This window comes from Manduca sexta, chromosome 2 (genome assembly GCF_014839805.1).
Source record: "Manduca sexta isolate Smith_Timp_Sample1 chromosome 2, JHU_Msex_v1.0, whole genome shotgun sequence".
In the NCBI taxonomy this organism is placed as follows: Eukaryota; Metazoa; Arthropoda; class Insecta; order Lepidoptera; family Sphingidae; genus Manduca; species Manduca sexta.
This window is the reverse complement of record NC_051116.1, coordinates 2,791,942-2,819,824: the sequence shown is the minus strand read 5'-3', so window position 1 is coordinate 2,819,824 and position 27,883 is coordinate 2,791,942. Positions and strand designations below refer to the sequence as shown.

The window sequence follows — 27,883 nt, the reverse complement described above, 5'->3', positions numbered from 1 at the left end:
GGTATCCCACTGCGCTCGCCATCCTGAAACATGAGATGTTAAGTATTATTATGTCCAGTAGTTACACTGGCTACAATGTCCTTCAAACCGGAACACAACAGTGACTACATACTGCTGCTTCGCAGCAGAAATAGACATTGCGGTGTTACCTACCCAGGCGGACTCTCACAAATGAGACTCTTTACCAGCAGTAATTAAAATCACAAAATGCTAAATAACATAACCAATTATTGCACAAACAATGGACCTCCCATTCAGATATATACTGCAATGCCTATGTAATACTACAGCGCTAGTTTTTAATAAGTAGACCATACCTGATATTCTTCAGAAGAATTCAAACATGTAAATTTCTTTCTTTATGGGTACCTGATGGAGTAGAGTCCATACACTGACGAGAGATTAACGATGAGAGATTGTCGGGCAGTCGACACAATTATGCCGGCCTGTTAGATTAAATAACTAGGCTGATAACGCGACTTACGTGGGTCTCTATGGTAGATTTTACACCTAGTGTACTCTATCAGGGGGGATATACTAAATATCCTACCACACTTTGCTACCACTAGAAAGTATTGTGGGTATTATGGGCCAAGGTGACATATCAGGTTATTCACTTGATATAAAAAAAATACTTGGAAAGCTACCAAGGTGGATTGACTAAAGCAATTATATATTTAAAATGTTGTTTGTATTTCAAGTTTAAGGAAATTTACATTAACAGTTGTATTTAGAGTGGGGGAGGTTGGGGAAAAATGGACACTCGCTTTTTGGTTTAGGATTAGCCAAATTGTTTTGATTAAGAGTTATTGGTAAATACAAACGAATATTAATAATACGTGATGGTACTCTTTATTTCACGGATTAATGTTAATAATGATATTTAGGCTGAGCTTCCGACTGTACTCGCGTGAAAAAAAAACAGAATCAACATCTAAATACCTATCCAGGATACACAATATTTACAGAACCTTTCGGATTTATACTATTAATAACCGACAGCCTCCTATGTAGGGGGTGTCTGTTGGCCGACGAAATAGCTTACCACGTCATCCTGGAATGTGAAGGTGTAACTGAAGCTGTGCAACGGGCAAAAATTCTCGATTCGGTCACTCCGAGAAGCCTGTGGACAGATCACACCTGGAAGATCCTGCGCTTCTGGACGGAGTTAGGCTGGCTTGCTTTGTAGCCGGCATGCATGTCACGCACAATGGCCTGACTACTTTACGGGCTAAGTGCGGAAAAAGGAGCCCATTTATATATAAAAATGAATCCCTATTTCCCTTGGTCACGCCATCACGCGTGAACGGCTGGACCGATTTCACTATTTTTTTTTGTTGTGTTTGTTATTGTCAGGAAAAGGTTCTTATGAGAGAAAAAATTCAAAAATTGCGCGGAAAATTAGAAAATTTAAGAAAACTTAACGACAATATTAATTTTACATAACTGTCAGTGGTTTGAAATAACTGTCAGCGATCGACAGAATGCGCGCGTGCATACATAGTTAAGACAGGACAACGTCTGTCGGGTCAACTAGTAACCAATAAAAATATACTATTAATGAAGTTCATAAATCGTTAATACACGGTAATTCTACTTAACTGTATTAAAAACAATATTACTTTTTATTCGAAATTGCAAGCAACAACGCGTGTAAAACTCAGTCATACATGAAGTCAACAAGACATAAAAATACTCGTTCATCGCGAGCGAAAATTAAAAATTAACATTTTAAATTGTCCCCCGTCTCCCCGATGAAGCAACGCCTTGTAAATGAGAGTGTCAACAACAGACTTACTGTGTGTTTACATAGCTTTGTGCACGAACGTGGAGCAGAGATCGTTGCACCAAAACTCGTCAAAATTAGTACAGCCTTTGATAAGATCTTGGAAAAGTATATTATTGACAGTACTAATGGATGTTGCATACTCGAAATTCCAGTAAGATGTTCTGAAGAGTTGTTTAATAAATTGTGTATATAGTGTTAAGTATTTTATTAGAAATTGATTGATTCCTTCCATAACCGAATTTCAACTACGGCGGCCAATATTGACAGAGATCAGCCACGCAGGAGATATTATAGTGCACAAGTGCGCTTTTCACAAACACTATCTGTTCCCTCACTCATAGTCCGGTAAGACGGCAGTTCGACATGACCGGAGAGAGATGAAGTGCAGGACCAACGGCTTTAATTGCTTTCCGAGGTACGGGAATATCACACCGCTAACTTCCTGACTCCGACCTACGACTGAGACGTTTTGAAATCAGTTAAAAGGCTACAAACATATTAAACTACCAACAGCTAAAAAAAAAAATTAAATGTTGTATAATTATAAAATCTAAGTTGACATTGTAACTGACTTTGCGGATGAACAACACCTCAGTCCCCCCGTGACCATGAAGGCTGCAAAGCCTTCGAAACGTCGGAAGAAAAGTAAAAAATATTAAAACCGCGATAAAATCCCAAATTTTAACATAGTATGTTCTTAAAGTAAGCACGTAAATTTTAATCAACATCAATTTTATTATCCAAAATTATAATTAATTAGCGACCCGCCCCGGCTTCGCACGGGTGCAATGCTGACTATTTAATGGATATTATTATTATACATATAAGCCTTCCTCTGGAATCACTCTATCTATTAAAAAAGCCGCATCAAAATCCGTTGCGTAATTTTAAAGATTTAAGCACACATAGGGACAGAGAAAGGGACTTTGTTTTATACTATGTAGTGATTACAGTAATGAATACTATTCATGTTATTAACACACAACGTATTCATAGAATAGGCAAATAACCCATTATAAATAAACCTCATAAAGTCACATAGCTAAAACCAAAAATCTTAACCGCAAAATCCGTTACCCGCTACATCTTAACAAAGTAACGCTAAAATAATTAGAGGCATCCCTCGGTCATTATTCAAGTGGTCCGTTTGACCCTGGAGGGTTAGGGAGCCCAACCCCCCTCCCCTGTACATGTAAAAACAATTAAACAACCCTGGAAGTATGTGAGAAGACAATGGTTACAACTCCAATATTGAAATTTGTTACTTTGTGCATTCGCGGCCCGGAGTTTCGTGTGACTCTTTAAAGTTCATAGTATCGAATAATACTAAGGCTTTAATAATCTAATTGTCTTACAGTGGCGAAGGGGGAAATTTCCGAAAGAGAACCTGACAAAATATAGATGCATTACAACAATTATTTTCTAAGAAGTTGAAGCAATTGATTCTAGTGTTACTGTTATTTAAATTTGTTGAACGCATTTTAGAAGAAATAATTAATACAGCCATAAGCAACAGTAAAAAAAACATGTATTTTGCTAGTACAGTAACATACATAATCCTATGGTCATAATAAAGGCTAATATCATTAACTATTCCATTAAGATACATAGGTATAACCACGAGTTAGCTCAATAATATTATGCATTAAGTAACATTAGGCCTTTGAAGATAACAGATAAATATCTTAGTGTAGACAATTTTGTAAGCTAAAAATCCTTTAACCAATATGAATATGTATATCTCGATGGTGCAAGCAACTTACCATTCAGACAACTGACTTTTTTATACGGCAAAATAACCGCAGTTCAACTGATGGTAAGTAGGCTCCAATAGAATGTCACGAGGGATGATTATCCCCCCGCAGTCGACACAATTATGTCTGTTAAAATCGGATATATAAATGCTGATCTCGGAGCGCGACACTGCGTGCGCCACTATGGCGGGTTTTAACACTTTGTACGGCGGTCGCTATCCGGGCGGATATAAAATATATCCTACCACCTAAGATATTTTTTTAACATAGATACGTTGCCCGAGCTCTATACTGGACGAAAGCAAGGTAATTGCCCGACATTCACTTAGTCAAGCTCCAACCACTGTCGCGGCTAGTCGACTTACTAACTTTTTGTATTTTTATAAATAAAATGCCTTCCTGTGTTTTTAAATGATGTACAAATTATACTACAGCTGTGAATGAAAAAAAATATTTCATTTCATACATTTTTAACGAGTAAATGCATTTTATTCGACTGTCATGGCGACAGCGGTCGACGCTCGGGCCGTATTAATGCGAGCTGCTAGGGCTGTACAGGTATGTGACTATAGTAAATAGTGCGCTGTTTTTATGTGCAATTTTGTCTATGACCCGTCTATTTGTAAAACGTTATTGCCTACCACCAAAATTATTAATCGTGTATTAATACGATCTAATACAAACGGAACTGCAAACATAAGCTAGTATTATAATCAAATGCCCGAAATTCCCGGCCGCACCCACACTGCCAGTGTAATTAATTTAACTTGTATAAGTTAGAGCGTTTGTGCGCACATCTCCGGCTTACTGCAACTTGGCTAAGTCATTTTACTCCTGCCCATATGACGGAGAATTTACCAGCGGATTACTTGTATTGTGGTTGGCAGATTTGCGGCTTTTGTACAAGTTATAGTCGCGGATTTGCGCGCGTTTTTAGTAGACCGCTGTGCGTTTTCAGGGTGTATAGTAGTGGAAAAGGGTAAAGTTTTCTAAATAGGAACCCGATACAACCTAGGTACTAATATGCATAAAACCCCTAGCGAGGCAATTCTTGAACGCTTGGTCTTCGCACCGAATGCACGCCCATGCACGGGAGAACATTATACCGCAACTTATGGCATATAGTATAATGTGTATACCTCTTGGTTGCCAAATACACATTGAGGCCTATAAGGGTTCGCGAACATCTCTCCTCCCTCTCCTTTCCAACCATCCTATCAAAGCTTCTTCTCTTTCTTCTTCTCCTTCCTGTTCGCTACCTTCCCTCTATCTCCTCCCTTCTTCCGGGCTCCGTGACCGAATAGCTGCGGGTTGCCAGCGTACCGTCCGCTGGCACCCTCAGTGATAACGGTAGGGCTCACCAAATCTTCATTGGGACTGCAGTGGTTGCTAATCCAGGGGATCGCTTGAACACCGTTCGAAGGGTACCCAAGGTGAAAACCGAGGCAGTACCAAAAAAAAAAAAACTCATGTCTCAGGATGGCGAGCGCAGAGGAATACCAAACAATTTGTAATTACTTTGTAATTCAAGGTGTTGGATAATGTTTCTACTGTTTATGGGCGGTCGTATCGCTTACCATCATGCGAAAGGTAAGCTCGTCTCGTCATTAAAAAAAAAATAAACCTCTTCTAATACAATAAAATACATTGAGCTGGAAAATTATATAATTCGTATGGTATTTACGGATAAGACTTTCACTTTAAACGAATATGACATCCAGTTAAGATGCTAATTAAATCCGAATAAGTACATAGGACTTTCATTTCTTATATTTCTTATCTATAAACAGGTCTTTTAATTTACCAGTGATATATAAACAATTTTATACTTCCAATATGTTAATTACTGCGCAAAAATATTTTTTGTGGCTACACGTCATATATAAGAAGATTGGGTGTATTCCACATTGCCGACTAAAAATCGTTAATTGTTATATTATGCAAAATACTAATGAATGTCAGCAGAAAAAATCGAGTAATAATGATTTGTAAACTAAAGAAGATGAGGATGATTGTCAGCACCCCGTAACCATGAATGCTGCAAAGTCTTGGAAACGTCGGGAAAAAATATATATAAATAACCGCGATGAAATCCTTAAAATAGTTTTATTTCAATCCGAATATTGGTGAATAGAGCCATTGCCCATACGACATCAGACAGAACTTTGAATTCAAGGTCACCTATGTTGCAATTTGTAACTGCATTAAATTTGTCCCTGAGTTAATAGATGGTAGATAGAATCACAATAGTACCCTCGCAGCTGATTTGCGACAAGCATAAAGTGCGGTAGTATCTAATAACTATTTAACGAATTAACATTAGAGACCTATTACCTAGTGGTAAAATTGTAATAAGTAATATTAGAAAAATAAAATTGACATTTTATATCACCTACTAAAAATGTTGCCTCCAATAGAATTTTCGACTATTTTATTTTCGCTAAAACTTTTCTATCCATTTTGTTATCCTTAAACATTCCGTCTATCTTGCATTAGACACAATAGCAGTAGTTAACTTAGACATACGGTTTCTCAAGCCTAGCCAATTTTGGTACGCAGTTTTAACCGCACGACTTAAAGTCGCAAGCGTGCGAGTACCCTTATAAAGTGTAAGCCACACTAACCTAACAAGCCGTAGTATGTTTGCGCAGTTACGAACATCGGTCTAGCAACGACTGTGTTTTAATTGCTCCGGCTGGACGCATTAGCTCTTCGATAAAGTCAGACGGGCCAAGGAATCACCAACGTGGGAGTTTCGGATAATAGCGTACGCTCTTGTTTGGCAGTTTCGTGTATTTTCATAGCTATTATCTCCTAAATGGTTTTGATGAGAAGTAGCGAACTTACTGTCTGACTAAGGTGTAAGATTGGCAGTAGACGAGCGCTCTGTGTCACCGGCGCGTACAGCCGTGTGCTGTCGCGTGTGGTGCAGTAGACGAGCGCTCTGTGTCGCGCTGTGTCACCGGCGCGTACAGCCGCGTGCTGTCGCGTGTGGTGCAGTAGACGAGCGCTCTGTGTCGCGCTGTGTCACCGGCGCGTACAGCCGCGTGCTGTCGCGTGTGGTGCAGTAGACGAGCGCTCTGTGTCGCGCTGTGTCACCGGCGCGTACAGCCGCGTGCTGTCGCGTGTGGTGCAGTAGACGAGCGCTCTGTGTCGCGCTGTGTCACCGGCGCGTACAGCCGCGTGCTGTCGCGTGTGGTGCAGTAGACGAGCGCTCTGTGTCGCGCTGTGTCACCGGCGCGTACAGCCGCGTGCTGTCGCGTGTGGTGCAGTAGACGAGCGCTCTGTGTCGCGCTGTGTCACCGGCGCGTACAGCCGCGTGCCGTCGCGTGTGGTGCAGTAGACGAGCGCTCTGTGTCGCGCTGTGTCACCGGCGCGTACAGCCGCGTGCCGTCGCGTGTGGTGCAGTAGACGAGCGGTTTGCCAGTTTGTCGGTAAGTAAATATTATTTAACAATTTCGAAACGTCTAATACACTCCTACACATGTTATAAATGGCGTTTGATTGCGTATTTTTCACACCGTGTGTTGTTTTCACGTGTGGATATTCTTTTGGTTAATTACATAAGGTATGGCGGTGCGCCGGATGTGGCGGTGTGGGTGGCAGGTCGACGGTCACTGTTGTGATTTCTAAAGCGGCGCAAGTTGAGGACGGTAGCGGTGTAATTAAATCTGAAGTTTGGTGTTTAGTTGGGTAATCAAAATGTGGAAAACATACGTCAGTTGCTCGGGCTTGAGGATACTACTTTGAGATTTATAGACTAAGGCTTACTTACTTATACCTTAATCAGCTAGGACTGCCGTGAGATTTGTAGTATAACATTTATTTCAAATAGATTTAAATATATTTCATTCCATATATTTTTTATAATCACTGTATTTAAAAGTATCAAATTTTTATTGATGCTAGATTCATTGCTTATGTATTTTATAAAATATTGATTACATGAATGTTTCGCGTTTTACCTATTACAAGTAAATTATAAAGCAAAGTCGTCCGTCTGATGGTAAATATAAAAATGAAAGTAATTACATAAATTTCGGTCTGTATCAGAATCCCTTCCAGGCCAATTAGAACAATATAAAAATAAATAAGTCCGTAACTTGTACCATACGAACGAAGTTATCAATTTCCTGAGGAGTGTGGGTGCCAGTTGACCTCAGAAACCTGTGGGACCTCGAGCTGGCATCCTGCAAGGATTGCACTCTCTCGCGGGAAATTATGTTGCTAAATGTTTTGAGAGCTTTACGAATTTGTGTCATTCTTGGTGTAAGATTTAGTCTAAAGTTTGATTTTCTCTTTTCTATAAAGTGCTAGGGGCTTTATTAATAAACTGATCTTAGCTTTGAGTGACTATTTTGTGGATTTTGTCGCGGTTGTATATTGTATTATTTTTTCCGACGTTTCGAAGACTGCATGGTCACGGGGCAGATTGACTGACTGGAAGACCAAGGCTGCAGTCTTCGAAACGTCGGGAAAAATAAGAATATAAAGAAAGAAAGATTTATTATTGGGACAATAACAGTATAACATGTACAATATAAGCAGAGAAAAACAAAACTTTTAAATAATACACAATTATACCCATTGTGCCGACAATGGGAACTCTCATTTAGCTTGCTGTAGTACCAGTATGACTGATACTGTAGCACTGATTTCCAATATAGAATATAAAAACCCACGAAAAACCTAAAATAGTTATTTCAATGGGTTTTTCTAGTCTGTATTAGTTTGGTAGCTGGATTTTGTGCTTAATATAGCAATAGCCTTGTTCGCTACTGGTTACGGAATAAATGAAAAGTGTGTGCTCGAGCTACGTCTCTGCCTACCCGGGAAAAAAGTGATCCAAAATGCTCCAGTCTACAACTAACAAGTCGATTAAACTAATACAACGATTGTTCAAAACCTACGCACGCCTACGATTAAGTTTTATTACCACTTACCGTTAACTTTAACCGGGTTTCGAATGAGCAACATTTGAAAGTATGTAATAGTATACTACGGCTGTGAGGTTCGGAGTTCGATACCCAGGTGAGTATTCGTTTTTGCACGAAAATTTGTTGTTATATTCAGTCTTACTTATAAATTTGTTTTAGCAAAGGTGATTAAGATTTGCTTAAATAGCTCTCAAAAACATCACCGGTTCTTAGTTTAAGCCTTAAGAGGTAAGATGGCGGGTTTTTATTTACAGCTGATCGTTAAATTTGTGTATTAACTAAGCATAGCTTTGAATTTTTTATAAGTAAGACTAATTGTGTCTAAATGAAACAAAAAATCTTGGACGACATTAAAACTGCTATCCTTTTTACCGACTTCAAAAAAGGAGGAGGTTATCAATTCGACGTTAATGTTTTTTTTTGTATGTTTGTTACCTCAGTACTCGCTCATTTATGGATCGATTTGGAAAATTCTTTTTTTATTCGAAAGAGTATACCTCCAGATTGGTCCCATAGAATTTTTTTCAAAATCGCTTCTGTAGTTTGGTTTTAAAAGTAAAAAAACTAGAATAGTTATATCATCCAAGTGAACGTTTAATTTTTTGTTAAAATTATTTTTATGTAGTAAAGTCGTGAAGTTATATTTATGTGCCATCATTATCAGCCGCAGGATGTCCACTGCTGAACCTGGGCCTCCCCCAAAGATTACCAGATCGACCTATTGTAAGCGGCCCGTATCAAGCGACCTCCTGCGAGTTTTATGAGGTCATCTGTATACAGGATCGTGTTGACATTGCGTTAATAAATGAAACGTACTCGTCTTCACCTTTGCTGACATTGTGCCAAAAATCATCCATTAATAATTAATATTTTCACCAAAAATCCTGGTTTTAGTTTTTAGATTTTTGATCATTTTGTAGTTAAATGCGAATATGGCGTGTGCGTTAGTGTATTTTTGACTAAAAGTATGATGTTGCCGCTGCAACGAATTCTCTTAGAGTAGTAGTAGTGGCATTAGAGCGCGCATAATTAAAATTACTTTTTATTAATATTTACTTTGTTCGAAACTTACACTTTTTATTTTACATCTACGGCTCAAAGAACTTATTGTAATGTGTTATTTCCAAGTAGATCCGTATGTGGTTTCATTTAGTAACGCGATGTCAAAATGACCCCTCATATTTATGTATATTAAAAGAAAAATGTTCATCGAACTTGACTTGGGAATCGAACTGGCGATTAACATTGGTACACAAGATTGTTTACTAGAATTCTATTCTGGGTCGATTCGAAACACGACCGATTTAAACGAAAACGACCCTTATTGTAATAGCGATAAGGTGCTAATTACATACGCAGTATAATTGTCTTGAGGTCTATAAATATGAAACGACTGGTTCCCACGGATGCAGCGAGTAAAAAAACATAAAGTTTAAACAAAACTGGTTAAATTGATCTTTTTGCGTTAACTGTAGTTTACTTATATCGTTGTTAATATTATTTAATTCGTGGCCCGTATGCTCACGACTTCAACTTTGAGGGTAGGCAGAGATGCAACTTTAACATTGTCTAATTACCATCAATTACAGATTTTATTCTGGTACAAATCCGTTCAAGTCATATATCTATACTATTATAAAGCTGTAGGGTGTGTTTGTACGGACTAATCTCAGGCGCTATGAACCGCAAAAACGCAAAATTTCTGTTTTATTTATTTATTTATACATATTTTACAACACCATAACAGTTGATACTAATGCGATGTTATACAGATTTAATTTTAACAATTTATTTCAATACATTTATGAGCCATTTCTGTGAATTCTGACAGGTTACATATAAATATATCCAAGCTCTGGGATATAGTATTAAGCAATCGTATGGCCCGAGACAAGGGCGCAAACCTTAGTACATTTGTTCTACTATGACTATAATAGTACACTTTAGAATACTTGAAAGGCCCCTAAGTTATATAGGCTACTTTTTCTCAGAGAATGAGCGGTAACACGTCCGAAGCCGCGAGAGAAGGCTAGCTAAACATAAAAAGGTATTCTAGTTTATAAAATCTTTCATCCCACACCTGCCATCTGCCAAATGTAAACAGACACACATGTGTAATATTTTATATGAATATTTTATTACATTAACGTAAACCATACGGGTGGTCAGGATTCGTTGAATTTCTGAGAAAAATATTTTAAAGTTATACCGGGTTTGGAATAGCAGGATATGTTATTTCGGATGCTATTGATATGTTTGACTAGTGTGGCACGCGGCTGCACTCGCTCTAGATTCGACGGGGAAGACAAATTAATATTTTTAAATTATATACCACTAGGTTTTAATTAGAATAAAAAAAATCACGTCGAATTGATAACTTCTTCCTTTTTTTTAAGTCGGTAAAAAAACGACGTTATTTGTTGTCGTTAGGTACTGAACTCATATTTGACAAAAAAAATACGATTACCAAAATTATCCCTTTTTTATTATATGCCACTATATTTTAATTATCACAAAATAGCGTTATTTGCTGTCGTTACCTATTGACGAAAAACATTGACATTATTTGACAAAAAAAATATCATCACCTAAAATTAAGTAAACCATTGGCCGTCAGCCCTTTGATGCTTAGGTTCCTAATAATTTACCGACCTCTGTGTGGTCTATTTCATCCAAATTAGGTGACAATATATTGCTAAATTATGAGGTCTAATAATGACGATAAATGAATTTTATACCTAAATTAGCTCTTGCTTGCGGCTTCGCTCGCGTGAAGGAGTATTCTGGGATAAAAGTCCCGCTATATATTTTTCCGGGATAGAAAGTAGCCTATAACTTTTCCAGGGGCTTGAACTATCTTCATACCAAATTTCATAAAAATCTGTTCATTAGATTTTGAGAAAATCGATTACATACAGACAGACAGAAAAGGGGACTTTGTTTTATAATATGTATGGATCGATAGATATTGCTAATTAATAAAGAAACTAATGTGAGCCGATTGCTAATTTTAACCTTTATAATAAAGGAAGACGAATAACTATTTTAACTAACTTCAATTATTTATTTATTTATTTTTTTGAACAGCCAACAAAAACATACACCTTACATTGTTTTTTTTTTAAATTAATGTATTAAAACCCATAAAATACATTGTACCTATAAATAATTATTTCGAACATGTTTGATATTCATGCATTCAAGGCACACATCAATAAAAAAAACTTTATAAGGAGATATAAAAAACAATTTAAGAGCAGAAAATTCAATAACAATTAAAAAGTTTAATGTGAAAATTATTCCAAACCAGATTTCGAGCAATCACAGTAATTATGTATTCGCCATTTATCCGCCGTCCCGATTAACGTATGCTCCCACGCTATACTTTCGCTCGGCCCTCTTCGAGAATATTCGTGCATCATCGTAGGACACTCGGGCACGCGCGCACGCTATCGTACAACCTCGGCAATCTTCGTGCAACGTGTTCCCTGCTACCGGTCGTTTGGTCCTTGACCTACGCGTTCCTTTTTTAAATTGTCGATGCGTTAAATGCTCTCCGTTTTTGTTTATGGCCAGTCCCTTGTTGAATTTGGAATTCCAAATTCGATTTTTTCCAATTTCGGAATATTTACGTTGTTTGGAAGTTTCTAATGAAACGCTAAGTGGTATATGAAATGTTAAAGAAATAAGTGGGTTTTGTTTGCAAAGGACGGGCATTGGTTTTAAAGTTTTATAAGTATCAACGATATATGGGCATTCTAATTTTGAATTTGTTTCTTGAAAGGTCCCTACAATATAGTACAAATTCTTCTGTGTATTATATTTGTTTAGGGACTAATGCAAAGTTATAAGGCAACCCGCATACCTGATTTCTTCATTAGAATTTTGCTACAGTTTACCAACCGGCATTAGTTGAAGACGTGAACCTGTTCTTTCTCTTTTTCAACCTACCTTAAGCTTTAGGAATAGATGCAAAAGTTAATACTATTTGTTAGTACGCTGGTTTGCATATTTTATATCCACGATAGCAACCACCGTACACAAGGTGTTAAAACCCGCCAAAGGCCCACGTATGTCGCGTTTTGAGACTAGCCTGTGTATATCCGGTTACAATATGCCTTCATAATTGTATCGACTGGTCGGATAATCATCTCTCATCAGTCGACATTCAATTTAACCACACTCCACTTACAATCAAATGCAATGGGATCACTTTCCCGCGCCTGTATCCACAAAAACCCGCCATAGTAACCCACGTATGTCGCGTTCCGGGATCAACTTGTGTATGTAGCGAGTGCGTCGCACATAGCATCACGTATGCTTGGATGAGCAAATGTAAATGTGGCAAATGTATATCTATTTTCATTTAGGCCGGCATAATTGTTTCGATTGGTCGGGTCTTCTTGTCAGTCACACGCTGACACTATCAGGACCCTACTCCAGTCACCATCTAGTGTAGAAAGGTCACTTTTAGGGCCCGTATAAAAAGGTCAGATTCAAACCGGGTGATCTTATTAAATAAGTTCCAAGCCTCCACTGCAGCTGATGGTGACGTTGACTAAACAGATTATTGATCTGATAATAATAATATCAGCCCTGTATTGTATACTGTCCCACTGTTCGGCACGGGCCTCTACTACTGAGAGGGATTAGGCCTAAGTCCACCACGCTAGCCTAGTGCGGATTGGTAGACTTTACATACCCTCGAAAATTCCTGTAGAGAATTTCTCAGGTATGCAGGTTTCCTCACGATGTTTTCCATCACCGTTAAAGTAAGCGATAATTCACAAAGAATACACACATATTTTTTTTTAGAAAAGTCAGTGGTGTGTGGCCTTGGGATTTGAACCTGCGGACATTCGTCTCGGCAGTCCGTTCCACAACCAACTAGCCTATCGCGACTTTTCATCTTTTTATCGATCTGATATCCAGGCGAAAACAAAAATAAATCTAACACTAATAAGTAGCTAAATTATCATAGAGTACTTGGGCAAAGTCGCGGGTAGAAGCAAGTAAAGCACTCGGAAAAGCCAGGGTTCCTTGAACCTAAAATCATTCTATTTACACGGTCTTTTTGACAATGCGTTACTCAATAAAACCAAATACTCATCTTCAACCTTTTCTAAGATTGTGCTGAAAATCATCATAACGAAAATTTTCACCAAAAATCCAGGTTTTAGTTTACTGGTTTTATGATCATTTTGTAGTTTAATACGTATATAGCATGTGCGTGAGTATATTTCTGATAGAAAGTATGATGTTGCCGCTGCAACGAATTCTCTTAGAATAGGAGTGGCATTAGGGCGCGTAAAATTAAAATTACTTTTTATTAATATAAATGTGGGATATTGTAAATAAAAGATTTTTCTTCACTTTGTACTCGTTTTATATTATTTTACATTACACGTCTTTTTCCTTGCGTCTTAATTCTCCATACTTCTAAAACTACCCCCTTACCAAAAAACATCCTCCTTCCCCCTCACACATTACACATTCCGTTTCACGCACAAATTACGTTCCGTTTATCCTACATTCGGCCATTCTGCCTTCATATCTGCCCTCAGATATGCAGTCATCCCCTTACTTTCCTATCATTCATCATATCTCATTTTTTACAACTTAAGCAAATTACAAACATTAACTTCTATTAATTACAGTTACATTAAGTATAAAGTAACAACTCTATTTTATACGAAAAAACAAAACACACAAATGATAGAAGGAACAATGCCGCATTTAATATTGATACTCTACTCTGTTAAATCGTGAAGTAGGTGCTATGCTTCTGTGACACAACTCAAAGTCATACAATACCTGGCCATTTTTTCATCAGGTCAGCAGAACTAGAAGTCTTGTTTGGTCCTTCTGTTGTGTCATACAGCTTTTCAACATCATACCTGTCGTTTCTTTTTACTTTGACAACCCTGTATGGCCCCAAAAACTTAGGCTTAACTTTCTGCCCTGGTCCGAATTGCGTTCTCTTAATAGCCACTAAGTCATCTAGCTCATAAGATGAACTGGGTTTTCTCTTCTTATCATATGCTTTTTTATTCTCATCCTGCATTTTTTGGATCTGCTGCTTGGCTTCTTGCCTTAAGCTTTCTCTACTTTCATCATAACTCTCAATAATTTCTTGTTGTAATAGTTCCATCACTTGAATGTCTTCTTTACATCTCATCTTTGTTCCAGTTAGCAACTGAAAAGGTGAAGTATTAATTGCTCTTTGATAAGTGCTATTTATAGCTCTCTGTACTCGACTTACATGCCTATACCATAATGACTTGTCCTCTAAACACAGCTTTGTTAACATGGGAATCAGAATCCGATGAACTCGCTCTACCTGACCATTTCCTCGTGGCACTCCAGTCGTTATCTTTATATGTTGTATATTTTCATCCTTACAATACGCTTCAAAATCTTTACTGGTGAATGCTGTGCCTCTATCAGTTATGATTCTGGATGGATTACCAAAAGTTTGCTGGTGAATCTGTAGTTTCATGAGTACCTCTGCACTTGATGTTGACTTAGTTGGGAAAAGCCATATAAACTTCGTAAAGGCATCTATCATTGTAAGAATATAGTTATATTGCTTCCTTGTTTCAGTAAAGGGTCCAATATGATCCAAATGAAGGGTATGGAAAGGAATATCTTCTTTGTTAATCGGGTTAAGATAACCTTCTTGCTTCCCCCTCCTTTCTTGTTGCGAGTAAACAGGGAATACAGCTTACGACCACTTCTTCAATCATTTTATTCATATTCTTTAAATAATAATCCTTTCCTACTGCTTCTTTCATTTTTCTGACTGAAAAATGCCCTTTTTGGTGAATTTTCCGTATTATTTCTTTCTCTAGACTCCTAGGTACCACCAATCGCTTCTCTTCACCTTTGTACAAAATTCCATTATCTAACCAAAAATCGCAATACTGTCCGCTTTTCAGTATTATCTCTCTGATAGCCTTAAGTTCGTCATCAGCCTCCTGGCCTTTCCTTATCTCTTCTTGCAAACTTACAATTGTAGCCACAAATGGGTTTCTGCTCAGGGCATCAACGTGCTGCATTTTGTGCCCGGCTCTATGTTCTATCACATAATCATATTCGTCCAATAGAAAGACCCACCTGGCCACCTTTGGAGTCAAGTCCTTTTTCTTTAATGTTTGTTCAAAAGCTTTACAGTCAGTTACAATTTTGAAATGCATACCATATAAATAATGTCTAAACTTTCTTACTGCTTCAACAATGGCAAGTGCTTCTAACTCATAACTAGAGTATCTGCTTTCAGCTTCAGTGGTCTTGCGACTCATGTAATGAACCGGATGAAGTTCACCTTCTGGATGCAATTGCAACAATATAGCTGCCAACGCACAACTTGAGGCATCAGTGTGCAACTCGGTTGGTAGGTTAGGGTTATAAATCTTTAACACTGGTTCACTGGTGAGCATTTGTTTTAATATATTGAAAGCATACCTTTGCTCATCCTCAAATATAAAGGGAACTCCTTTTTCATTAAATTCGTCAGAGGTCTGGCTATTTTTGCATAATCTTTTATATATTTCCTGAAATAAGAGGTTAAACCAATGAAACCCATGATTTGCTTAATATTTTTAGGTTCTGGATACTTAGCAACTGCCTGTATCTTGTCAGGGCTTGGTCTTATTTCACCATCTTTAATTAAATGTCCAAGATACTCAATCTCGTGACATACCAGCTTCGCTTTCTTCCAGTTAATCTCCAATCCATTCTGTGATGCTACATCTAGAACCTGTCTGAGCCTCTCAACAGCTTGGGCCTCGGATACCGCTGGTATAACTATATCATCAATAAATATTGCCATAACGCCCTTCGCAATCAACTCTCTAAAAATTATTGAAACAAACCTCGAAAAATATTTAGGTGATATGGACAGACCAAATGGTGCACGCAAAAACTCAAACTGTCCATGGTGAGTTATGAAAGATGTATAAGGAACAGATTCCTCACTTATTTTGAGATGGTAAAATCCATTCTTTAAATCTAACACACTAAATATTTTAGCATCTCCGAGCTTATCAATCAAGTTATCAATAATTGGTAATGGAAATTCATCTTTAATTATTTTCTTATTTAGTTGACGATAATCAATACAAAGCCTCGACGAACCATCTTTCTTTTTTATTAAAACTATTGGACTAGCATACTCTGAAAAACTTACCCGAATTATTCCTTTATGAAGCCACTCTTCTACCAATTCCTCTACTATTTTTTGCTCCCCTATTGATAACCTTCGGGGTCGCTGAGCCACCGGAATATCATCCTTCAATACTATTTTCATCTGGATAGGGGCTTCCTTGATTTGGTTGGGCCTGTATTCTTCTATTAAACGCGTGACCTCCGTCTTTATATTGACGTTGGAAATGTGACCTGTAACTTCACAAACACTCATACAACAGTTCACCCTCGCCAACCATTCATCATCTTGTGTCAATAATAGCACAGCACCTTCACGTACTACCATAACAATGTTTTTAAGAAACTCTTGGCCAATTATTAACCTATACGGCATTGATTCTTTAGATATTACATGAAATATAATATTTGAATAACAATGTCCATCTACACTTATATTGACGAAAACTTTTCCGCACGATTTCACTTTCGCGAGACCGAGTCCAGACAATAAAGTCTCATCATCTACGCATTGCACTTTTAACTCTTCACATAAGTCTTCAGACATCAGATTTACGTCGCTGCCGGTATCCACCAACGCATCCACAATGAAATCTCCTAGTTTGACTGCCTTTAACGCGTTGTTACTTAGTATTTGCCGACTTTGTTTATTGTTTACAACTTGCATGACAGCTCCGCTGACGTTTTCTTCATATAAATCATGGCCGATCACTCCGTCGTTTTGATTGGTCAACGCTTCGACCATGCCAACATGTTTACTGGGTTTTGATTGGCTAACGTCACCGCGCTGCTTTAGCGACGGTCGTTGTTGATACGTCGATCCACTTGCCACATGCTGCTGTTTTGCCGACGTGACGTTGCCACTAGCGCCAATGTTTGCCTCTGTCGCCGTGCATTTGGTTGAAATATGGCCGAATTGGTTGCATTTAAAACATTTTAGACCATTTCCGCATGCGCTTGCTACATGATTTTTCCCGCCACAATTATAGCAGTGGTAACGCGAAGTAATCTCGGCTTGCTTCACCGCAGGTCGTTCTACATGCTTGGCTGATTTCTTCTTAATCATTTCATATATCGTCAATTTCTCTTTAAACGCCGGGTACGTTGCCGCACCATATAATATGCTCTTATTAACTTCCAAATCCACGATTCCATCAATGATGTACTGAATGGCTATATAGTCTGGGAATTTCGCCCTCTTACCCATCTCCTTCATAATTAACATGTATTGATAAAAGGACTCTTCTTTTCGCTTTTTCCGAGCTGCCATAAGCTCGTGCATCTCCTTTATATTGGTTGCGTCTGGAAATTCCTTTAGGATGGCCGTCTTCAACTCATCATAGGTCTTGTGCACTCTTTCAGTTTTCAGCCATAGCTCAGCAGTTCCCGTTAATGATCTCCGGGCAATTACAAGACGCTGTTGCGGCGTCCACCCGAAGATTTCGGCATTATCGTCTAGATCTTGCGCCCACTTAGACGATGTATACGCGGGATCTTCGCCGCTGAATCTTATCATATCCGGCACGAATAATTGGGTTTGCACGTCTTGTTCCGCCATTTTTCTGCTCTTCGTCTTTCGCAGTTTTACGCCTTAATCTTCTTATCTTGCTAAACAATATCCCGGACGAGCCCCCAAAATGTGTGGGATATTGTAAATAAAAGATTTTTCTTCACTTTGTACTCGTTTTATATTATTTTACATTACACGTCTTTTTCCTTGCGTCTTAATTCTCCATACTTCTAAAACTACCCCCTTACCAAAAAACATCCTCCTTCCCCCTCACACATTACACATTCCGTTTCACGCACAAATTACGTTCCGTTTATCCTACATAAATTTTGTTGAAAACTTACACTTTTTTATTTATCTATGACTCAAGTAACTGATTGTAAATTGTTATTTCCAAGTAGATAAGTATGTATCGTTTAGTAACGCAATCTCAAAATGGGCCTGTATAACGAAGGCCTATTCTAATCATCCGAAATGAATGGACAATTATGTGACTCAGTAATTGTGTTTAAGGTCCGACACGGAGCTGAAACAGTTGTACCATTCACTTCATTACTAGACCGTTGACCTACTTGTTAAGATTGTAACATAGAATATAAGACATTTTGTCACTTATCTTTACCTCATCTTATCCTACTAATATTATAAATGCGAAAGTTTGTGAGGATGGATGAATGGATGTATGTTTGTTCCTCTTTCACGAAAAACCTACTGAACGGATTTCAATGAAACTATACAGTAATATTGGTTATACATCAGAATAACACATAGACTACATTTATAATGATTTTGTGTAATTTGGTCATAATATAACGATACATATCAAGTAAGTCGGAAAAACAAATTATCCCGGAAATCTCGTTCTCGCGGGCGAAGCCGCGAGCAAAAGTTTGTATTTTATATGTTCGCGAAATAAGACATAAAAATAAAACTATTTGGCAGATTTTATTACGGTTTTTTATATTTTAATTTACTAAATTAGTTTTCAAAATGTTTGTATAATTGATATTGTAACTTTCATTTTTCGGATGACCAATACGTCAGTCCACCCCGTAACAATGAAGGTTGAGAAGTCTTCAAAATGTTGAGAGAAAATTTAAATATTAAAAACCGCGTAAGGCCAGGAAAGCGACGTTGTTAGTTAAAAGTTATCCCCAAGAATTGAGGAGGTAGAAGCCAATCAAACTACAATTATTCCTGCCCATCGCTTCTGTGTTGCTTATTTTTTGTTACGGCCTTAGATGTGTTAGTGATAATTGTTGGTTTTATACAACCTTTATAGTTTTCTAAATGGTAAAAAATTTATAGTTTTTGTTTGGAGTATAAATCGCATTCATATATTTCAAATGGCGCATCTATTTATTACTCTTTGGAGTTATGGATTTAGTTAAACTAATATTGCTTATAATGTTAACAACATAATTACATTGAAGGACTTATGGGCTCCAGGATATAGCTTTACATCCGGCTTTGTTTACACCACTAGGTTGTGTGAAACAATTTAATATAAGAGCACAATCTCTTTATTCTAGAACGTATTAAATCAGTGGAAAACCCGAGGTCTGATCTAGGTTTTTAGCAAAAAAGGACATAAGTTACTCAAGTTATGAATTCTTATTTAACAGAACGATAGTCTCATCTCTTACATTGTACGGTAATCATTTCTTAGAATCTTCTGTTTACACTATCAGAGATGTAAACGAGAACTTACTTATTAGAAAATGTATTAATAAATAGTTGACCCGACAGACGTTGTCCCGTCTTAACTGTGAATTTGCAGCGCGCATTCTGTCAATCGCTGACAGTTATTTCAAACAATTGATAGTTATATAAAATTAATATTTTCGTTAAGTTTTCTAATTTTTCTTTTATAAGATCCTTCTCCTGACAATAATAAACACAACAAAAAAAAATCTGCGAAATCGGTCCAGCCGTTCATGCGTGATGGCGTGACCAAGGGAAATAGGGACTCATTTTTATATATTATATAGATTACACACTTACAATCAAAATACATTTCAAAGTATCTCTGAATATCCAATGGTAAATGTGAAGGCTTAAAGTGCATGACTGGGTAATCTACGGGATTACACCCTACCATGGTTTGGCCATGTCAACGAAAGCCACGGGATTATGACCGTAATCTGCGTCTTAGGATATTCACATTTACTGGCAAACCGATCGAACGATGAGGCTAGCTTTATACTTTAATATTCATACCAACGCTCTGTGTCACCGGCGCGTACAGCCGCGTCCTGCGCGTGTGGTGCAGTAGACGAGCGCTCTGTGTCACCGGCGCGTACAGCCGCGTGCTGTCGCGTGTGGTGCAGTAGACGAGCGCTCTGTGTCGCGCTGTGTCACCGGCGCGTACAGCCGCGTGCTGTCGCGTGTGGTGCAGTAGACGAGCGCTCTGTGTCTCCGGCGCGTACAGCCGCGTGCTGTCGCGTGTGGTGCAGTAGACGAGCGCTCTGTGTCGCGCTGTGTCACCGGCGCGTACAGCCGCGTGCTGTCGCGTGTGGTGCAGTAGACGAGCGCTCTGTGTCGCGCTGTGTCACCGGCGCGTACAGCCGCGTGCTGTCGCGTGTGGTGCAGTAGACGAGCGCTCTGTGTCGCGCTGTGTCACCGGCGCGTACAGCCGCGTGCTGTCGCGTGTGGTGCAGTAGATGAGCGCTCTGTGTCGCGCTGTGTCACCGGCGCGTACAGCCGCGTGCTGTCGCGTGTGGTGCAGTAGACGAGCGCTCTGTGTCGCGCTGTGTCACCGGCGCGTACAGCCGCGTGCTGTCGCGTGTGGTGCAGTAGACGAGCGCTCTGTGTCTCCGGCGCGTACAGCCGCGTGCTGTCGCGTGTGGTGCAGTAGACGAGCGCTCTGTGTCGCGCTGTGTCACCGGCGCGTACAGCCGCGTGCTGTCGCGTGTGGTGCAGTAGACGAGCGCTCTGTGTCGCGCTGTGTCACCGGCGCGTACAGCCGCGTGCTGTCGCGTGTGATGCAGTAGACGAGCGCTCTGTGTCGCGCTGTGTCTCCGGCGCGTACAGCCGCGTGCTGTCGCGTGTGGTGCAGTAGACGAGCTCCATGTTTACACGTGTACTTGATAGTCGTTTAGTAAACTGATAAATCTTTATAAATCGTCCACACCTAGTGCCTTTGTCATCCATCCTTTATATTTTTTCCACGTAAACACACATTAGATTCGAGTTATGCAGTGAATGGGCGGCATTACGTAAATGAGTGGCTCATCGGGCGGAGGGACATTTCCTCTGATGTCCCTCGATTTACACAAATTGCAGCCCCAATGTATTGTGGTGTTTAGGTTGCTTGGAATTTCCTTGTTCCTCAGATTTTGTATTTCCGCCGCATTAAACCCTTTGAACGCTTACGTGTATTGCTGTCTGCCTATTTCTCTTCACGTGCCTTATCGAAAGGGTAGACAGGGACCGTTTCGCGCAGAGTTTTTGTCTTATATTTCTGTTTATTCGAGGTTATAATATCAGAATCTCTTAAGTTTTCAGTATTCTAAGTAGAAAGGTAGCCTATTGTAGTAGATGAAATTAATTCCAGATAACAAGTGTTTTTTTCTTTGTGCGTACGATCAAAGAAATAAACTAATGTGTATGTGTGCCACTAAGGACCATTGTACGAACTCCGTTGAGTTTCGTTTTGAATGCTATTATAAACGATATAATTATTGGGCTTATAATGTCTTAACATAACTTTATTAAAATATCCTCAAATTCTCCGACTGTGGTGTTAGAGAAGATGTAAATCATGTTTTGTCGGAGTGTATGCGGAGTGGACCTTTTTTTATTGCTTTGAATGACGGGACGAGCTTGCCGTTCGCCTGATGGTAAGTGATACGACCGTAAACAGAAGAAACACCAACACCTTGAATTACAAAATATCGTTTAGTATTCCACTGCACTCGCCAACTTGAGACGTGAGATGTTAAGTCTTATTATGTCCAGTAGTTATACTGGCTCTTCATTAGGATTCAATGTGGGCATTATAATTTTTGTCGGTTACTACGTCGGAAGGGGCTGAGGTTTTATTGAAAAAAATGGTTGAAATCAATGAGTGAACACCCGTGAACACTCGGGACGGAGCGACATGGTCGTGAAATTTTGACCTAGCTCCTTAAACAAAGTACCACATAAATGATTGTAGGTATATAAAATTCTTTTGTCTTTCTTCTAGAGTTTTATTTTCTAGACTTTTTATAATAGCAAAATGTCTCAAGCTGCAGCATTTAAGTCAGTGGTTCCTCACCTTTTCAATATCGTTACCCCTGTGATCTATGTGGAAAACTATTTTTCTAAGTGCTCATCTATCTCTATAATATAATAGATAAAGACTAGTTATTGGCTTTTATTAAACTATCATAGCGCTATTTGTATAGCTGTAAGTAATCCATATCTTAATAAACAAGTTACAACTGTTAAAAAGAGCAACACTTATCAAGCTTGGTAGTCTCCAAGAATATTATGAAAAAGTGACTATTCTTTTCGTTGTTAAGAAAAAAACATTAACTCGTTTACGTGGACTTTACCTTGTTTAGTCCCGTACTCATTTGTAGCAGTCATGTTATGCAAACAATGCATCGTAATATAATTTGCAGTTGCGTTAACTGTGGTTTAAGGAGCTATACTACTTTAAATTTACTTTGAGTTTTAGGATTAAGATTTCTATACGGGTGTGACGAAGTGATTAATGTTTGATGGTAAATGGAGTATGGTCTAGACAGACTATCTGATAGTATCAGCCCTGTATTATATACTGTCCCACTGTTGCACGGGCCTCCTCTACTACTGAGAGGGATTAGGCCTAAGTCCACCACGCTGGCCTAGTGCGGATTGGTAGACTTCACACACCTTCGAAAATTCCTATAGAGAATTTCTCAGATATGCAGGTTTCCACACGATGTTTTCCTTCACCGTTAAAGCAAGCGATAATTCACAAAGAATACACACATATTTTTTTAGAAAATCAGAGGTGTGTGCCCTTGGGATTTGAACGTGTAGACATTCGTCTCGGCAGACCGTTCCACAAGCAACTAGGCTATCGCCGCTTCTATCTGATATAAAACGGTTAATCCTCGCCAGTAGATACAATTTTGTCGGCCGGTGGTTCTATCTTAAACCCATTTCATATCAGAGAAGAATTTCTATTAGCGGAATATGTATTTCAGGGATAAAAATAGTTTTGTGGGGGTATAGGTGACACTTTTAAAAAATAAAAACACTGAGCATTTCTAGACTTAGTCAGTTGCTTATGAACAGTCGAATGTTATATTCTCTTTGGACAGTCGTAGCGGTCGGTTAGTTGGTGAAATATTTGTGAGAGCATTTCTGTTTTCTTTTCTTATTTTTTTATTGCCTTAGTAGTCAAACGAGTAAGGAATCCACCTGATGGTAAGCAGCATCTACCGCCCATGGACTTTGCAATGCCAAAGGCACAGCCAAACCGTTGAAAGTCAGAAATGGTTCTTTCTATTTTAAATCAAACTCGCTCCAATATTCTCATATTATTAAAGATTAATAGAAATATGTCTACCTCTTAAAGTAAGAAGCGTGATGTATACCTATAAATCTAAGTGGAAATCAATAAAAACAGTTTATAGAGGAAACATTGCATAGCGTTGGATTGATTTATTTCTTGATTGTTTAACGTATATTGTTATCGATTGTGAATTTTATGGCCCTATTAAGGTTTGTTATAGGGCTAAACATCACGCCTTTTCTGAAGGGTTAAGCAGACATTACGCAAACTTCATTACTATCTCTTAAAACTTGATGTTATTAAAACATAGTGAAGGAAATGGTATACAGCAGAGGTTCCCAAACTCTTTTTCCTTATAGACCACTTTTAAAATTATGCTGGTTCCAGTGGAACCACTGCAGCTAAATTTCTACCATATTCCCCAGAATATGAAAGTTTTTATATATAACAGTCGCTGAGATTCTTAAGATATTATCTGCCTACATTGATAGGTGAATTAGAGCGAATATTAAGTAAACTCTTTACTTTTAAAACTAGATAAATTTTCGACGACCCCCCATTTTTTGGGCACGGCATCGTAGACCCATCGAGTCTCCTGCGGATCCAAGGGTGTACACCTGGACCACTTTGGGAATCAATGATGTACAGAATAACTGAATGGACGATTTACGGCTCTTTAATATAATAGTCTTAATCGTTGTTCCGATCCCGAAGATGAACCAATCAAAATAAGTCATTTGAAACGTTGTCAAAAAATTCGATTCTGATTGGCAAATTTTTGTGACGGATCGAATATAGCATTTGGTATACTAAATCGTATCGGTAGCAATTTACGATAGTTACCTTATATCAAGATCAATAATATTATAATATTAGCCCTGTATTATATATGTCGCCGCAGCACCTCGTTATTCGTTGAATTGGTGAATTTCCGGAGCGATAGTGGCGCCATTTATCATTACATCGAGGAAGTATTAGAAGAGGAGGGAGGTCGACTGCTGTCAATATAAGGACCGGCCGAACAACGACGAGAAGAATCTTGTAGAAGTTTTTGTACGAGTCTTATTTGGACGCTCGAACCGAGCACATTGTGTATTCCGCTAGTGTTACTATGCAGTAAATTGTTAGTGAAGTAAAGAAGTGTTTCAATAATTGAATAACTGTCTGTAAAATAAATATAGACCGGTGATACTTTACCGGTCATGTAAAAAATAATCAAGTAAATAGTTTTCACTACGACATATACTATTCTTACTATTGCACAGGCCTCCTCTACTACTGAGAGGGATTAGGCCTTATTCCACCATGCTGGCCTATTGCGGATTGGTGGACTTCACACACCCTCAAAATGCCTATAAAGAACTTCTCAGGTATGCAGGTTTTCTCACGATGTTTTCCTCCACCGTTAACGCAAGCGATAATTCACAAGGATTACACACGTCATTTTGTAGAAAAGTCAGAGGTGTGTGCCTTTGGGATTTGAACCTGCGGATACTCTTCTCGGCAGTCTATTTTACAACCAACTAGGCCATCGCCGCCCCGCTATCAAAATGACAGGTCCTGAAAGCGTGAATACTTATTCGAGATTGGACGTAAGGTGCAGTTTAGGGACTACACAGGCCGTGACAAGTGGGAATTTGGCAGAATCGAGGAAGTCCTAGGTCACCTACACTATTTAATCAGAACAGAGAGTGGAGAAGTACACAAACGTCACGTGGACCAGATCCTGGACTTACATTCTAAAGAATAAGTAAAAAACTATGTTCATTTGAGGGGGAGGAAACTGTTGTGTTCGTGGCCACTCTATGGTCACTAAAAAGTAAATTGTATGATTGACATTTGTCATTGTAATAAAAGAATATTATATGAAAATGTACATATTATAATTTCATTTACAATTAATACATAATATAGCTAGAGAGATTTTCCCATTAGTGGTGAAGAGTCCATCTAATCCAATTCTTGCCGGCTTTCGTAAATTATGTTAAATCTAATTATCATTAGAACTTTATCCAGACCGCATTTATGAATAATATTAGTAAGTAGTTTCTCTTTTACAAAATTTCCTCCATCGCCATTGCTATTCAATCTGATACATTATCTTATATTTTCCTCCCAGCTTAGACTTTAAATGGGTAAAATTCTTAACACAGTATTCTAACCATGTTTGGACTAGTTTTTAGCTTACTCTTTAATCTGTTTACCCCGCAAAGGCCGTAGCGTGATGTAAAATAAGCAAAGGTAAAGAGGAGCATGCACAAAGCTCTTCTATACTCGCTTTGTGAGAAATAATGCATTGTCTTTGAAATAGGGTTGTCACCTAATTATGTTATATTAAATATCAGGCCGTCTATATATAACACACACACACATACACACACAACATCACGCATTTATCCCCGAAGGGGTATGCTGAGGCGCAACCAAGGCTTCTACTTTTCGCCAAGTGCGTTTCGCCCCATGATGTGATAGGGGGCGAGCCTATCGCCATATCGCGCACAAATTCCAGACTCTGAGCTGATACTGAGCAAAAAAGCCCAAATAACACTGCCCGACCCGGGATTCGAACCCAAAACCTCAGAGCGCTGTCGTACCGCACATGCAGTACAACTACGCCACCGAAGCAGTCTGTATATAACAGACATTGAAAATCTGATATGGGGGTTATTAGAGCTACAGAAGCCAAAACAGTTTTTTTGTCTGTATGTACGCGCATCACGCAAAAACTACTGCATGAAATTGAATGCCGTTTTCACCGATGTATTACTTGAGGTTTAACTTAAAATATAGACTCTAGTTTATCCCGGGCAAGTATGAGTGGTTACCTTTATCCCGGAAAAACTTTTTCACGCGCGCGGAGCCCCAAGTAACACCTAGTGATATAAATAACAATGAAGAAATTTGTTAGAAAGAAAAGTAAGTAAGAAGTAAGAGGTCCTTGTGCAACCTAAGGATGCTATCGGCGTCTACGTCAGCACGAGGCCTACACTCCACGCTGACGTCCATCCCGGAAGTCCCCACAATGTGCTTAACATGAACAACGTACACTAATAGCGGATACCCCTTGGCTGCTCGCCGGCGACCCCCTGATGGTCCTTATTAGTCGCCTCTTACGATAAGCAGGCGATGTCGTGATGAATTTCTCCAAAATTTCTCCAAATTAAAAATGGCTGCTCGTCGTAAATTGCATATGGCAAGCTTATTGTTCGGGCTGATAAATACACACAAACCGGCATACCTGTACAATAAGTTAAGTTGGAGACATGACCACTACAAATGCTCTGCTCGTTCGACATCTTATCCACTCTTGACGCCTAGACATAAAACTGCTGCCTTTAGGGGATGTTTCAAGTTCGCGGCCAGTCACTGCTGGAATGTCTTACTGCCACCATATATTAGATCCCTGAAAACAAAGAATACATTTAAATTACATTTAAAAATACATTTATTAAATGAACAAAAGAACGAAGACACGTAATATACTTACGCATGTTTTATGACCTTTGCATGGATAAGGCTAGTTTGACCTCTAAGCAACTGGCAGCGAATAATCACTGTTCCATGTGATTACATCCTTAATGGCATGGTTTCCCATAACTTCTTCGTTAACTTTTGCTTGTAAGTTTTTGTGACGACGCATTGATTATTGATTATTGTTTCGATACACCTACTATAAGTGAATATTTTTCTTATAATATTATTATGTTTATGACACGTGCACGTGAGCAACGTGCGCCTGCGACGGCTTGTCCGACGCAACTAATAATAATATTATAATCGGCGTGGTTGGGTGCGTGCACTCGACAGCTCCTTTAATGAGCCTCATTACGCACAACTTGAATAACTTTGTTTTTATATAGACATCTTATTATTATTGTTTATTGGCTAGTTTAACACCCGTTGATACGTCACTTAAGGTGACTACTGAAAAACAGCGTTGTGCTGTGGTTCGCACCACATCACAACATTATGCTGAGTGGTCACCTACCGGTCACAGCCGCGACCAGCCATTTTTTATTATAATTTTTTTTTTTTTGTTGTTTTTTTATTATTATTTGTAATTAACGTTTATTGTGTTATTTTTATTATATTATTATTATTGTGTTTATTTATGTTGCGACTGTAGCTAATAAATCGTTTTTCTTTCTTTCTTTCTTTCTTTCAAAAGCCCCCAATCCATAGGGCAGAAGCTACATTAATCCTGGGTGCTAGAGTCTATTATCTATGCAAGGAAAATTT

At 38.7% G+C, this 27,883-nt stretch overlaps 2 protein-coding genes across 2 annotated transcripts in view; both read right to left on the bottom strand.

The window, feature by feature from the left end:
- Positions 1 to 27,483, bottom strand: part of LOC115453087 — a 148,592-nt gene extending 121,109 nt beyond the window's left edge. The window contains exons 1-2 of the mRNA XM_037436634.1: positions 27,132 to 27,483; positions 26,883 to 27,047 (exon numbers count right to left, since the gene is read on the bottom strand). The gene's annotated coding sequence lies outside the window, so the exon portion shown is untranslated. The remainder of the gene's footprint in view (positions 1 to 26,882; positions 27,048 to 27,131) is intronic.
- Positions 14,284 to 18,846, bottom strand: LOC119188784. Its single transcript, XM_037436632.1, has 3 exons — positions 16,669 to 18,846; positions 15,707 to 16,033; positions 14,284 to 14,676 (listed from the first exon to the last, which is right to left on the bottom strand). Exons 1-3 carry the CDS (start codon positions 18,199 to 18,201, stop codon positions 14,284 to 14,286), a joined length of 2,253 nt encoding a protein of 750 aa, XP_037292529.1. The 5' UTR covers positions 18,202 to 18,846.
- Positions 27,484 to 27,883: the final 400 nt, after the last annotated feature.